This window comes from Dendronephthya gigantea, unplaced genomic scaffold, assembly GCF_004324835.1.
Source record: "Dendronephthya gigantea isolate DGI-Jeju-01 unplaced genomic scaffold, DenGig_1.0 000171F, whole genome shotgun sequence".
NCBI classification, from domain to species: domain Eukaryota; kingdom Metazoa; phylum Cnidaria; class Anthozoa; order Malacalcyonacea; family Nephtheidae; genus Dendronephthya; species Dendronephthya gigantea.
The window spans coordinates 19916-34409 of record NW_021163181.1 but is presented as its reverse complement, the minus strand read 5'-3'; the positions used below and the strand labels follow the sequence as shown (position 1 = coordinate 34409).

Genomic DNA, 14494 nt, shown 5'->3' with positions numbered 1-14494 from the left:
AGTATCGAAGATCGAATTTTTGCGGCGAAGCTACGAATAGTTTCGGATATTCTGGAACATTTCGATAGTCCTGAGACCGCAATCACTGGATGCCTGTCATTTCTAAAAACGTTTCATAGCTTACCAGCCATCCAAGAGATATTGTCTGTGTATTTGGACGGTGGAGTGAAATCGTTGTTGAATAAAACCCAACGAGTGGAGAACGTCAAGTCGGTTATGCTAATCAACTATGTGCTGTTTCAATATGTTTGGAAAATCAGTAATAAATATTCCTTGGAAGTGTCCGCCTCCATGCCAACGATTGAACTTCATGATCGTAGTTTTCACATGATAAAGAATTGGAAGGAAATTTCAGATAGAAATTCCATGGGTAATGAATTGAAGCTTCAAACAAACGAAGTGTTTTTCAATGAAACGAAGAGACCCTTCTTATCTGCTGTGAACAGTCAGGGGGACATTCTTATATTCCCTGACTTTGGACCTTACGACTTGGACGTTTTTCTAATGTCAGGAAAATTCAAGCGTGTTAAATTTCCTCAAGATGTTTTTGGTGTTCCAGCGGCGCTTGCTGTTGATATGAATGACAATGTTTACGTACTTACGTGGGGAGGACCTCAAATTGGATTCAGATTGTTCATATTCGACGAGAATTACAATGCAAAAGCGGAACATAAATTGGATCTCTTCATCAGCGGGACTTCGTTTAGGATGGCGATATGCAAAAACAATGATATCGTCTTCATCAAAGATGAAGACGATAGGTTTGTGTAAGTTTGTGACAAGAGGGGTAAACTAAAATACAAGTTTGAAACTGAACCAAGCAAAGCGGTTTCATTAAGTATTTCCCCCAAAAATGAAATCATGATACCAACAGAAGATCATACGGCGGTTCAAATATACACCAAGGAAGGAAATCTGACGAAAACAATTAAAGTCCCAGAAGATCATGAGATATTAAGCGTGGCATTTCACTACGTAATTTGCAAAATATTGGTCTTAACCCTCGTAAAGGAAAAAGGTTCCCATTTTCTTATCACGTACCCCGAAGCAGGCGGGGAGATGGAAAATATTATGTTACTTGGTAGTAAAATGAAATATTCGTGGCATTCCAAAATAAAATCCCATCCAAATGGTTTTATTGTTGTTGTTAAAGATCAAAGCGCCATCTACCTCTGATGAAACCAAGTATCTAAACAAACATTTTTTGCAAAAACGTAAATGGAAAATAGCAAACACTACTCTGAATGAGTATAAACATTAAAAGTTACTAAGGAAAATAAATTTGTACGCTTTACTGATGCATGTAGCTGTTGTAAAAGGGACAAGTATCATGATGCATGGTCACTTACATCCGTTAATAATAATCAAAATTAGAATAGGCTTGTTGTTAGAATTAATTATTGATCAAGAATATTAAATTTGTTTTATTCAATATCAGTTTAAAATAATAATTTGTGAAAACGTTCTTCTTCACCGTAATGCCTTATGAATATTTTACATAGTATTCATATATTCATGCCCCAGAACATAAAATGAATATTTGCTTCCCCCCCAGTCAAAAATCTTGTATGTTGACATATACACAGCCAATCATAGCTAAGATATTCCCCATTGGGTATTGGGTATTAGGGAGAGAAAACTGTGTGGTCTGGGAAATAATAAGTATGGTGTTAATCTTTCCCACCCACGACAACTTTAGTGCCCAATTTGAATAAAACACACATTCCAAGGCCAGGGTATACTGCATGATTGGTTATCTGCAAATTTCAGTATGCCTCGAGGACTGTTCGTTTATATAACATACAGGGTGTATCAAAAAAAACGCAAGCTCATTAGATTTTATGCCCCTGTGATTTTAAAATGGCTTCTAATCGTACAGTTCAACTGCTAAAGCCTAGCGCACACTGGTGCACTTAACACGCACACACGTCACTCGTGACGATTGTCACCTGCACATATTCCTCGTCTGCGGGGACCAAATTGAGATATTCTGTCATTCGTGTCGTAATATCCAATTATCAAACATGTTTGATATTTTCTAACACGCGTGACAAATGCGCCAAGTGTGCGCTGAACAAATGCGATAAAAACATGCAGCAAGGAATATGTAAATGAGAAATACAATAAATAATCTTAAAAGTATGGAAGAACAACGCAGAGAACTGGTTGCCGAAGCCATTTTAGAAGACAAACTGGTAGACATATATCCCAAATATCCGTGTATTTACAATGTACGCTCACGAGATTTCAAAAACAGAGATCTACGAGAAAAAGCATTTCGTCCATCCATCGTTTCGTCCATATTTTACGATTTTTGTAAACCAGTTTTTGTAGACCAGTTTGTCTTCTAAAATGGCTTCGGCAACCAGTTCTCTGCGTTGTTCTTCCATACTTTTAAGATTATTTATTGTATTTCTCATTTACATATTCCTTGCTGCATGTTTTTATCGCATTTGTTCAGCGCACACTTGGCGCATTTGTCACGCGTGTTAGAAAATATCAAACATGTTTGATAATTGGATATTACGACACGAATGACAGAATATCTCAATTTGGTCCCCGCAGACGAGGAACATGTGCAGGTGACAATCGTCACGAGTGACGTGTGTGCGTGTTAAGTGCACCAGTGTGCGCTAGGCTTAATAGTTAATAGTCAAATCAGCTAAACTAATAATGGTGTAGCTAACAACCGAACAACGAGTTTTTATTGTCGTGCATGATAACTTGAATGTTAACTGTCGACCTTGTAAGATAAATTGTAAATAAAATTTTACTCGTTAAATACTTTCAATTCAGCTCGTTGGTTTACGCACCCGACTTTGTTTACCGACGATTGTGCCGCTAGAATATGATTATAAGCTTTCTCGCATTCCAGGGGCCAAACGTCTTTTGTGTTGTAGAACAAAGAAGATATTCATGAATATTAAGTGGTTGCGTTTTTTTTGATACACCCTGTACAACTGCGACCGCGGGAGGTATTTAACGCGGCGGGGGAATATTCACATATATGTTTGAGCAGTCCGTACAAACATTCAATTTCAAAAGAAATTAACAATGCAAAACACGAATATATGAATATCATCCACCCCATCCCCCCGCTGCTAATTAAGGATCTTTGTAATAAAATTATAGTTCTATCCATTACCAACAGATACGTTTCAATTTGACTACCGAGCATCGTGGCAGCGTCTTGAAAAAACTTAGGATCAAATGTAGTTTAATAGACAAAAACACTTCGGTCTCGATATTTCGACCTGAGAAGGGCCTTCGTTAGGAGAGTTCGTAATATGACCTTTTGGATAATTACGTCACAACATTATCGTTTTAAATTTAGAACCACCTTAAGTACAAAGAAACAAAACATCGTTAATCAACACATGCATCAGAAAGAATTTTCAACTTTGAAAAATAAGTGTGGAACTAGACTGTAACACTAAAACGAGGCTACCAGGACACGACCGATCTAGTTATGGCTTATTTCCACAATTAGTTTGTGAAAATGAAAAGTTCTTGAAAAGTTCTTTTTCTGATGCACGTGTTGACGAACAATGTTTTGTATCTTTATACACATGGCTCGTGAAGTAAATCTTGAAATCCATCTCATTTAAGGTGGTTCTAAATTTATAACGGTAATGTTGTGAGGAACAAATCTATTGTAAAAACACCACGGGTGTTCGTTTGTGCTCAGATCAAAAGCCCTGTGGTCCGTATCGGAAAATATATCGATATTGCAACTTCCGATACGAGACGTATTTTGGCAGTAATATTATGTGAACTGATATGACATCTGATTGATATAGAGAAACGCGTTCCTGTTGACGGGCAATAATCAATGATCCGTTTATACGCTTGTTCAGTGGTTGCACTGCAGTTTTGCAGTGTAAATGATTAATGCCACAGTGCTATGGACTGCGCAGAGCTTTCTTACTGTATCCCCCGAAAGTCAAAGATTCCCCGTGAGGGATGGAGTGCAATGCCTTTAAGTGAATTACCCGATGCGCCTTTTGCGAATGTTCAAACATTGGTCGATAACGATTTCTATTTTTAAATTATTCAGCGCTCTCGTAACGGCTATCTTTAAAAGGCGAACGGGGAATCGAGGAACAGGGGAACAGGGAAGCCGGTGGAACGGTGGAACTATGGACTCATTCAACAGCTAAACAAAGAGTTATAGTGTTGAACCTAAAAGGAAAAACTGTTAGTATATATTATCCACATCCTAGGGGTGTATACAGTATTATTGCTTTCTGCATCCATTTCCCTGTTCCTAATTCCTCCTGCTCCCCAGTTCCTCCATTCCCCTTTCCCTTGTTCTCCAGCTCCCGAGTTCCTCAATTTCCCTCCATCCCGGTTTCCCCATTATCCGGTTTCCCTGTTTCCCGGTTCCTGATTCCCTAATTCCCCGATTCCCTCATTCCCCCAATCCTCGATTGCACCATTCCCCGATTTCCCAAATCCCCGATTCCCCAAATCCCCGATTCCCCGATTCCCTAATTCCCCGATTACCTAATTCCCCCTTTGAAAGATAGACATCTCGTAACTGCATCGGCCTTTACTTGTCGGGTTCTGATTGGTCAAGATCGATACGAGAGTATCAACGAACGGAGGTTCGCATGGACTTCGTAAGCTGTCGTGAGACCTCGTCAGCATTTGATCTTTGAATCATTGTAAAGAAAGATAGCAAAATAGAAGATCAAAACGAATTTGAAAGGAAAGAAATCTACTTTACTATGGAAAATATCACGACTGTTAATGCGACTTTAAACGAAACGGCGAAAAATGCGACTGGAAGAGAAGCTGCAACGACAGAAGGGCTCGTGATGGCTTACTCAAGTTTAATCATTATGGCAGTGTTGCCAATTTTCTTTGGGTCATTTCGTTCAGTTTTACACTACAGGAAACAAAAGGTATGGAAAAGATCAGGGATTAGGGATTAGGGATGTGCGGTTGAATAGCGAATATCTTCTCTTGTATTTAATGCATACGAGACCGATTTATGTTCCCTCTAACACCCGCTATTTTTGATTTTGGTTTAGTCCATATTCTGTATATGCATGTATATTACTAGATGAAGTGTCAAGTACTTCAAAATAGGGACACGTGTACCTAATTTTTTTCCTCTAGACAGAATACTTTATTAAAAGTTATGTTACAGTATATTGTGTTGCTTTATATGAAGAGGATCATATGATAGTTATATATATTTTATTATAACATCCCTCTTAAAAATGGTTTATAAAATATCAGGTGTAGTACTCCATTTAATATATACCAGACAGGTGGATATTAACAATGCTTTCAACAAAAGGATTCAAGTCTCCCTAGATTTAATTAGGAATTTTATTGTTTGTTTCATCTTTCTTGCAAAAAAAACTTCATAGCATTGATATCATTTTGTGGTCCATGGGAACTATAGGTGTATATAGAAGTATAGCTTGATCATCTTTGTCTTTCTGCTGGCTAACCCTTTATTTTTTTCCAATGACTCATCATCTGTGTGTTTAGGGTTTTAGTTAGTGGAATAACAGTAAACAATATTGTTGAGCTGTTACATATGTGGCGATTTGGTCGACTATTTATAATATATTAATAGTTTTGGTGGAAAAAATATAAAAAAAGACTCAGAAATTGAAACTCAATGGCATTTAGGGAGTGTGATAATTAGGAACTCATATTCATATGACCATGTTCTACATTATTTATGAATGTAATTCGTTTAGAAATCAATTGTTTTTGTGGTCTTTGAACATGAAGATTTGAATACAACCATTTTTAATGCTGGCTATGCCATATGCAACTTATTATCTACAAGAAATGCTTCACATAATGTTTTGCCTAAAATTATTTTCTGATTTGTGTGTGATTCAGTCTTTTATAATTTTGCTATTAACTCTGCAGAGTACTTAATTTGCTTTTGCCAATTCATTTGGCATTGAAATTGCATTGAAAAAGTGAAAACATGTTTTCCTGTGACATTTCCAACTTATCTGCACTTGGGAATGTTGTATTTACGTCCCGATAAGGCTTTTTTATATATAACAAGTTTATACTATAGCTATATCTTTTCAATGCTCTTAAAATATTCAATCCTAATTCAGGATTAAGGTTTCCAGAATGAATGACTGTTTAATAAAACCAGTAGTAATCATCACAGGCAGATTTAAGAACTATACTATATGCCAAAGTGCATCATTGTAAGTTTGAATTGTTATTCGATTTTAACATTGCTTAAGAAAATTAGTTGTTAACCTCTGAAACTAGCATAATGCATACTTCTATAGAGTCATTTTTAATATGCCTAAAAATGTGGCTTATCCTTGTAATTTGATAAACTTCACAATTTTATTTTTAGGAAAATGGTGAAAAACCAGACAGTATGACACATAAAGATGCCATGATGTTTCCTGTTGTTGCAAGTGGTGCTTTGTTGGGACTTTACATTATCTTTAAAGTATGTTTGAAAACTATGTAGTTTAGATAAATTATTGAGGGAATATAATTTTATTTCTTTAATTGTAGCTCTTTAACAAAGATTATTTAAATCTCCTGTTGGCATTGTATTTCTTTTTCTTGGGAGTTTTAGCCTTGACACATTTGCTCAAGTGAGTGTTGAATTCAATTTTGACTAGCAGTGAGAAAGAATTGTTATCATTATTCACATAGATATTAAATTTAATGTTTTAATTCTCTCAGGCCTAACGTAGCACCTTTACTATCAAGCATTGTCCCAAATGTACCATACCATTTAACCTGCACAGAAGGCACTGGTGACAAGAAAACAGGTACACTAAATGTTGTCTAAAATAAGACATATTTAATTGTAGTCATGGGTGCACTGGATAACATATGATCATATCCAGTTAATGGCAAAATTGTACTATCTGGTACCTGACTGGATATATTTAACAATTATACCCCACATTCAAGTCATATATGAGCTGATAGCCAACAAGATGTGTAGCACTCAACCAATCAGACTGCAGAGAACCTGTAAGATAATAATTTCCATTATTTGCTTCAAAACCAGGTCATTTGTTTCCTTGGGGTAGTAATTGAAATGTATAAAATTGAAGTTAAATATCATCAATATACAAACAGAAAAAACAATCTGAACTGTATGATCTCAAACAAACCAAATTAATTTGCACTGAAAAGTTGAGGGAATATGCTATGAACGTTACATAAATAAATTTTTATAAAATCAATACGATACAAGGTTTTCGCATATTTTTATCCACTGCATTCGCATTTTATATAATGTGTGTAATCTGCTAAACAGTACCTAATATTCTTGCTACAGTAAATGCACACGATTGTCAATATAGACGTTGTATTTTTAACCATCAGCCATCTAATCACTCGTATCTTTTCAAGTTGTCATCAAAATTATTTGAAACTGTTGAACAAATTTAATTTCAGAAATAATGGATTACGAATTTGATCGCATCGATCTGATTTGCGTCTCTGTGTCGACGATATTTGGAATCTGGTATCTTGTTAAGAAGGTAAGACGCGTGGATCTATCAAATTTCTTTTCATCTACAATGATCGACCGTTTAACTTTTCCACAACCTCCACGGAAGTTGTTTTATTTGTTATATGCACGATTGGTTCATACTGCATTCGGTTATAGGGTTATACACAAGTTTAGGTGACGTTTTTGTTGTGTTTATTTCAGCACTGGATTGCAAACAACGTGTTAGGTCTGGCTTTTGCTGTTAATGGTGTTGAGCTTCTTCAACTTAATAGGTGAGCATGTTGCATTATTTCGTTCAACAGCTATAATGAAGTCATTACCAGCTGTAACAATCATTTATGGGAGGATAGCTCGCACGAAAAGTCCACGGCATGATATCGCGTGTCTACTATGCCTACGAATAGGTTGATGGTGATGGCGCTATACACCCTTAACGAGAATACTATGTAATATCTAAATTGTTGTTTTGGAGCTACATAGGGCCTGGTTATATGGATCGAGTTTTGCCATTGAAAACTGCATATAATGAAAGACTACTCAGGTTAAGCCTTTGATGTGGTGCGCTTTTTTACCTTGCCTAGCCGGGATAACTCGTTCCATACAAGCAGGCTCCTATAGATGTCTAAAGAGGTTCTATATTCTTAATTTTTGGCTGATCTTATCTTATATGTACATTTCTAGTGTGATAACCGGATGTATATTACTTGGTGGTCTATTTATTTACGATATTTTCTGGGTAAGTTATTGTCAGTAGATTCGTAAAAGATTAATGATAGATGTAGCTATATTGCACACTGACTTGTACCTTAATACTTGCTCTTCATAAAACAGAAGCGTAGAAAAGCCCAGGTTGTATGAAAACGTCGTTAACTTTAACTATGATTAGCGCTAATCACTTTAGTTAAATCCTTAACTATGATTAGTTAACGACTTAACTGCGTTGCATAAAACATAGTTTGTCGGATGTTTAACTAATCACGTAGTTAACTTGCGTGGGGCTGTTAAACAGAGAAATAGCATGAAGTTTGTCAATATTATTTACCGCTGCTATAGATTTTGAACAAGACCGAGGACTCGTATTTACAAAAATTGACAGTATTTTGATCGAAAATATTAGCGAAAATGCAATAAATAAAGGAAGAAGTTAAAAAAATCCAAATAATTCAACGAAAAAGGCCTCTTGATAAAAAAGGTTCTTTTGAGTCAAACTACCGTTGGCAGATGAAAATGTAGCCTGCGGTGCAGACGCTTCGAATTACAAAGAAACACACGCATATAAGCGTCTGAGCATTGGGGCGCCGATCCTTGCTCAATCACGTGGGTACTTTTAGAAATTAATATGTTCTGCGTTATCACTGTTCTGCGTCTCCTGTTGAATATTTTCAACCTAAGTCAACTTCGTTGCCACGAAGACAGCAACATGAAAATTTTGACGCTTCAAGTGCCCCAAGTACCACTGTATCCGTGAAAGTGCAATGGAAAAGCAAAACTTCGAATTGAAAAAATAACAAATTTGTCTGCAGCATCTTCGAAACATTTACATTAAATTCGCTCCCTCGATAAACGCCATGTTTACAACAATGATTCATATAACGGTTGGAAACCTGGGTATGTGTTGATTCTAATGTTTACTCGCTCCTGGAAAGTTCATCACGCCATTTTTAACTACGTTTTGGACAGTTAACGATGCTTTTGAAGATGATTAACTTTAACTACGTTTTAACTACGATCAACGCTAACCACGTTTTTATACAACTGGCTTAACTACGTGATTAAAGTTAACGACGTTGTAATCACAAAAAAGTGATTAAAATGTGATTAAGAGTTTTATACAACCAGCCCCATTCAGGTGTTAACTAATTGTTTCAAAATGTAAAAAATTCACCTTGTGCAATATTCTAGGTATTTGGTACAGACGTTATGGTTACTGTTGCAAAGTCCTTCGAAGCACCAATTAAACGTAAGTATACGATGCCCTCATTTTCTAGTCCATGTTTTATGTCCATTAAACTCCATTTTCAAGTGCATGTTTTGCAAGTCCATGTTTTACAAGTCCAGTCTAGTCTATAGTTTACAAGTCCAGTCCACGTTTTACAACATGCCCAAGATTCGTAATTTCCCTGCCAATCTCGGTGCTTTTGCCCACGCCATCTGACAAAACTCGTAGTTGTTGGGCTTTCGAATGCGAAATTTATCAACAAATATGTACTTAAAAGCTCTATTTTAATAGAGATTTCAAAAGGGTTTAGCATGGAAGAAATTATCTTTATGTCAACCACACATTTATTATAAATATAACACTACAACTGCCCTTCTCCACGACACTGTGCGTGAAAATTTCTTATAAATACAGATATAAGTGATATACATACACGGCTCCAGATTGTTCTTTGCATTGATTAAAGTATTTGTTTAGTGATCTTTCCCATGGACATACTCGAAAGAGGTTTGGCTGCGAAAAACTTTGCGATGCTTGGGTTAGGTGATATTGTCATTCCAGGTATGCGGAGACACAGAAAAATGCATAGTCTTTTTGTGTAGCTACATATATATGTATTCAGTACATCACTCTTTACAATAACGTGCAGTAATTGCAAGACACCGGCCGCTACCCTGAAAAAAATTTTGTTGGCACCTATGATGTAAATTTTTACCGTAGGATGCTCTTTCATGAAATTTCTCACCCAACTCACCCCCTGCCGTAAAATGTTGTGTTTAATTTTGATGTGAAGTAGGCCTATAATATGCCTACAGCACTGTAGTTGCTTGACCACATCGATTTACAGGTCGATGAGACAGGAGATATTTGGCGGGTTGTCCACGACAACTTTCGCTAGGAGCCTTACAACTGCAATGTACGATTAAACTATACGTGATTAATATTTTGTCTGGGTATATTTTTCAGGAATATTTATTGCCCTGCTGTTAAGATTCGATAGAAGGTAACTGCTATTAAAGAAATATCTTATAAAATATTTTCTACAAAGCACCATGTGATGTATAGTAGCTGTATAACTATATTTCTATAATGAACTCTGCGTTTTATTTCCAGGAATGTTGGCAGTGACTCAAAGCGCCCTATATATTTCTACTTCACAATGGTGGCGTATTTTCTTGGCTTGTTATTGACCGTTCTAGTGATGCACGTTTTCAAAGCAGCGCAACCAGCATTGCTGTACCTGGTGCCTGCTTGCCTTGGCACCCCTATAATCCTGGCTTTGCTCAAAGGAGATATAAAGAGTCTCTTTACGTAAGTATTTCCATTTCACGATTCGTCACCCGCGCATTTGATGTGCAGGAAACATTTCAATCTATTATTAATGCGAACTTTGAGCGTACTTTGTACCTGGGGTCAGTTGTATAGAAACATATATTATAAGCAAAAAAACAACATGGTAGCTTTTATCGAACGACTTCTCATTAAATGTGGCAAAACATCCACGTCTTTCAATCATTAAGTACTAGAAAAACATGCATGAAGCACCCCTCGCCATTTTCAAGCAAGAAAATAATCTCCTGGGCCTAGATTAACTGTAACTATAAGTTTATATTATGGAATGACTCAATGACAAAGCGTTGCTGGCCAATGTTTTTATCATTTGGTAAAAAATATACTCGCAACATTGAAGATGATGTCAGTCCGTTTTTACAGGCGTTTATAGGCCCTCCCTGCTTAGCTTAGGTAACAGTTAATATTTCAACATTTGAGGATTCAGAAAAACATAAAAACAGTACAAAATCTTCAACTTAGTACAGAACCTCAAATATTCTTCGAATAAATATGCCGTTGACAGTCGTAAAAGCTACATTTAAATATAAATTTACGTTTTAAAAAACCCTTTTTCAAGTTAAAGCGATGATGTAAAAGCCTTTCATAGCCCAACATGACTATGGAAAACGACGTATCAAGCTCATATATAAATAAACTACATTCTTCTTCATACAGCAAATGCAGAATATTATACTGACTATAGACACGTATCGATTTAATACATTTCGAAGCTTTATATAGAGCGAAAATGTTGAAAAGCAACCCTTTTTGTTTTTGATCAATATTTCTTGATGATTTTCATTGCATCTGTTGTAATTTTCCCCATTTTATTTGGTTTAATTTGTAAAAACAGTTTTATAAAAAGTTCTGCGAATTTGCAGTTAAATTGCTGAGTGCTGACGTTATACCGGGCGTAATTCCTAATCTCCGGGCGGAATTAGTACCCTCGGCTCCGCACCTGCTCGGGGATTAACCTTTGACAATCATTGTGTCCCGCGTACGAATTCTGAGCCCCCTGTCCCATGTCTTGTAGCAACGATAACGTCAAATACACCACGAGAAATGCGACTTATTCACAGTCACTCTCTATCCTTTTGAAATGAAAGCCTGTATCTTTCATTTTGGTTCTTTCCTGAGTTCCATCATTTTTAGTTCACTTCTTGTAACACGAATTACCAATTCATTTGAATACATCTTCAGCTACATTGTCCTGCCAAGTTTGGCCTTCCCGATTGCTAGCTATGTTATAGGCATTGATTTGAAATTATGTTCTGGTCCTGCCCCCCCCCCCCCAACACACACACACACACACACACACTTTAAACAAGTTCCCGAACCCTGTACATTCGCCTTCATTTTCGTAACCGTCGGTTTTAGAGCAGTTATTTTAAACAGATTTAAGATTTCACCTTTTTGAAAACACCGAAGTAAGAAATGGAAAAGTCCGTATATAAATTCCATTGTGTCCGTTTTAAGCTTCAAATTGTTGCATGAGTGGTAGAAAAAGGAAATTTGCTTTTTCAAATAAAAATACCGCCATACCATAATCCTCATTTTTTTCCATTTATGAACCAGGTATCAAGATCACACAGAAGAAGCGCTTAATAAAAAGCCAGATGAGGCTTCTGGTGAAAACGCGAATAAAGAAAATGCAAGCAAGGAAGGCGAAAACAAGGAAAACGAGAACAAAGAATCGGCAGAGAGCGATGAAACCAAGAAGTCTTTGTAAATATAGTACCTTGTCCAGCATGGATTACAGCAATTTCATTTCGGGGTTTTAGGCATCTTATAACTTAGTGTAGATTATTTTCATTGGTCATTAGAGCTGATTTGACTGGGCTGGATTGTGTGAAGAAATTGCATGGTAATTTTTCAACCATTCTGTAATCCATACTGGCAGCGGCAAGATGTCTGTATACGGCCCTCAGACACTCTCACTCGGTCTTTCAGTCAGAAAAAGGCAATATAAATATTATTTATCTTCTCATTTTAAAGATTTTCATAACTATCTTATCTCTGCAAACATTTTGATTAAAAGGAATAAGATGTCCGCCATCTTTGATTTCTGTAGAAGTGCATGTTACCTCCCAAAAGTAGAATTGCATTGCAAGTTGCAAGAAAAATTGCACTATGTAACAGGGCCTTCTACAGCTATGCCTTTCGACAACATTTGGCAACCAATATCTGGTCAGCAACGAACATTTGTGGGGTTAACCCTGTTGCGACCTCACCAGAACTATCTGCGAATTCCAAAAATGGAAAATCTGTAAAAGAGGTTAACCCTGTTTGAAAAAAAACTTTTCAGTGAGAAAATAAAAGTTGCATTGCCCTTTCCTTAGGCAATATTAAAGCAATTTATAGAGTTGTGATTTAAGAGGTCTGCAACATTCGATCAACCGTACCCACGACCAACATAAGCCTCGGCTTATGTTTGTATTAAATACAAGGTCTTATTGGGTTGATGTTGTTACCTCTTTCCAATCGCAAACTGCCAAAGCCATGTCATAACCAGTCAAAACCATTCGCTACTAGCTAATTTTGCAATAGATCCTTTCAATAAGCTCTTAGGGCAGCTTTCCACTGTCGCGTTTTTTTGCAGTATGCTGCGTACACGCACGTAAAAGCTTAAAACCTTCTAAGTTGTTGTATAATTAATTTTATGCCAAAAAAAACGATGGGAATCATCAGCAGAATCCAACCCTATGCATCTATTCAATCGTTCATTTCATAAGTATAATTTTAATTATTTTAAACCTTTACGTACGTATACAAAGACCGGGACAGTGGAAAACAGCCCTAAGCCATAACAGAAAAGCGATATGTTGTGCACCTTTATGGTGAAAGCATTTTTTGCAGTTCTTGGGATTAAAGATTGCAATCCATTTCATTTAAGGTGGCTATAAGTTGAAAACCATGAAGTTGTAACGTAATTATTAAAAGGTCTATCTATCTAAATGAAGATTTTGTTTGTGCTTTAGTATATAGAAAGAATTCGCTGTCTTCCCTTGCAAACTGCCGGACCACCCATAACCCCAATCAACAGCTCTATCGCTGCAACTTCTATTCGCTGTTTCGTAAAAAATAACCATTTATACAAGAACATGGGGGAACTTGAGTTTGAATATAAACAAAACATAATAATGTATCGCAACAAAGATAGACTTAGGGCGAAACCTCATACTATGCTCTGCGCGCTAAATTCATTATCGTCAGAACGAAGCGGAGATGCGCTTATTGAAAAATATAGGTACTACTTTAGTGGACCAAATGTGAAAACATATTTCTGCTAGCCACGCCGCTTTTTCACATCAAACCGGGTTTTGTTAACCACCTGCAACGATATAAATATGCCATAATTATGCCATGCAGAGACAGCAAGTTTGCTTGTTTCAAACGTCGTGTTTCTCATCCGCCGAACGCATTTATAGTTAATCCAATTGAGATGCTTCATTATTTCGAGAAGCACAACGTTTGAAACGGCCTTACTGTAAGGTTGGAATGTTCTTTGAGGTAGTAAAAGGTGGTTGAATTGGGGAATAAATTCTGACTTGATACTCTTGAAGAAGGAACGATCACTCGAATAAATTTATGGAAAAGTTCGGCGAATCTTGCTCAGGTACATGCATGGTCATGGTTGGTTTAAAGAATCTGTTGGCTTAAGCCTCTTACAGACGATCAAGTTTTCTATGACAAGTTTTTATGTGACAAGTTTTAATTGTTCTACTCCCCCAACTTTGACAATTTTT

The 14494-nt window shown here is 36.6% G+C and overlaps 1 protein-coding gene across 1 annotated transcript; it reads left to right on the top strand.

Annotated features, from left to right (window-relative positions):
• The first annotated feature begins 4541 nt into the window (after nucleotides 1-4541).
• LOC114537977 (minor histocompatibility antigen H13-like) lies at nucleotides 4542-13563 on the top strand. The gene is made up of 12 exons (XM_028559088.1): nucleotides 4542-4907; nucleotides 6353-6451; nucleotides 6520-6602; nucleotides 6694-6782; nucleotides 7420-7505; nucleotides 7679-7749; nucleotides 8159-8213; nucleotides 9380-9437; nucleotides 9894-9977; nucleotides 10383-10419; nucleotides 10530-10727; nucleotides 12324-13563. Exons 1-12 carry the CDS (start codon nucleotides 4731-4733, stop codon nucleotides 12475-12477), a joined length of 1191 nt encoding a protein of 396 aa, XP_028414889.1. The 5' UTR covers nucleotides 4542-4730; the 3' UTR covers nucleotides 12478-13563.
• The last annotated feature ends 931 nt before the right edge of the window (nucleotides 13564-14494 follow it).

Excerpts from the sequence above, each read along its gene's own strand:
- LOC114537977 (XM_028559088.1), top strand. The coding sequence starts at position 4,731 with ATGGAAAATATCACGACTGTTAATGCGACTTTAAACGAAACGGCGAAA. Across the intron at positions 4,908-6,352 it reads TACACTACAGGAAACAAAAG|GAAAATGGTGAAAAACCAGA; the intron begins GTATGGAAAAGA and ends TTTTATTTTTAG. Across the intron at positions 8,214-9,379 it reads TTATTTACGATATTTTCTGG|GTATTTGGTACAGACGTTAT; the intron begins GTAAGTTATTGT and ends GCAATATTCTAG.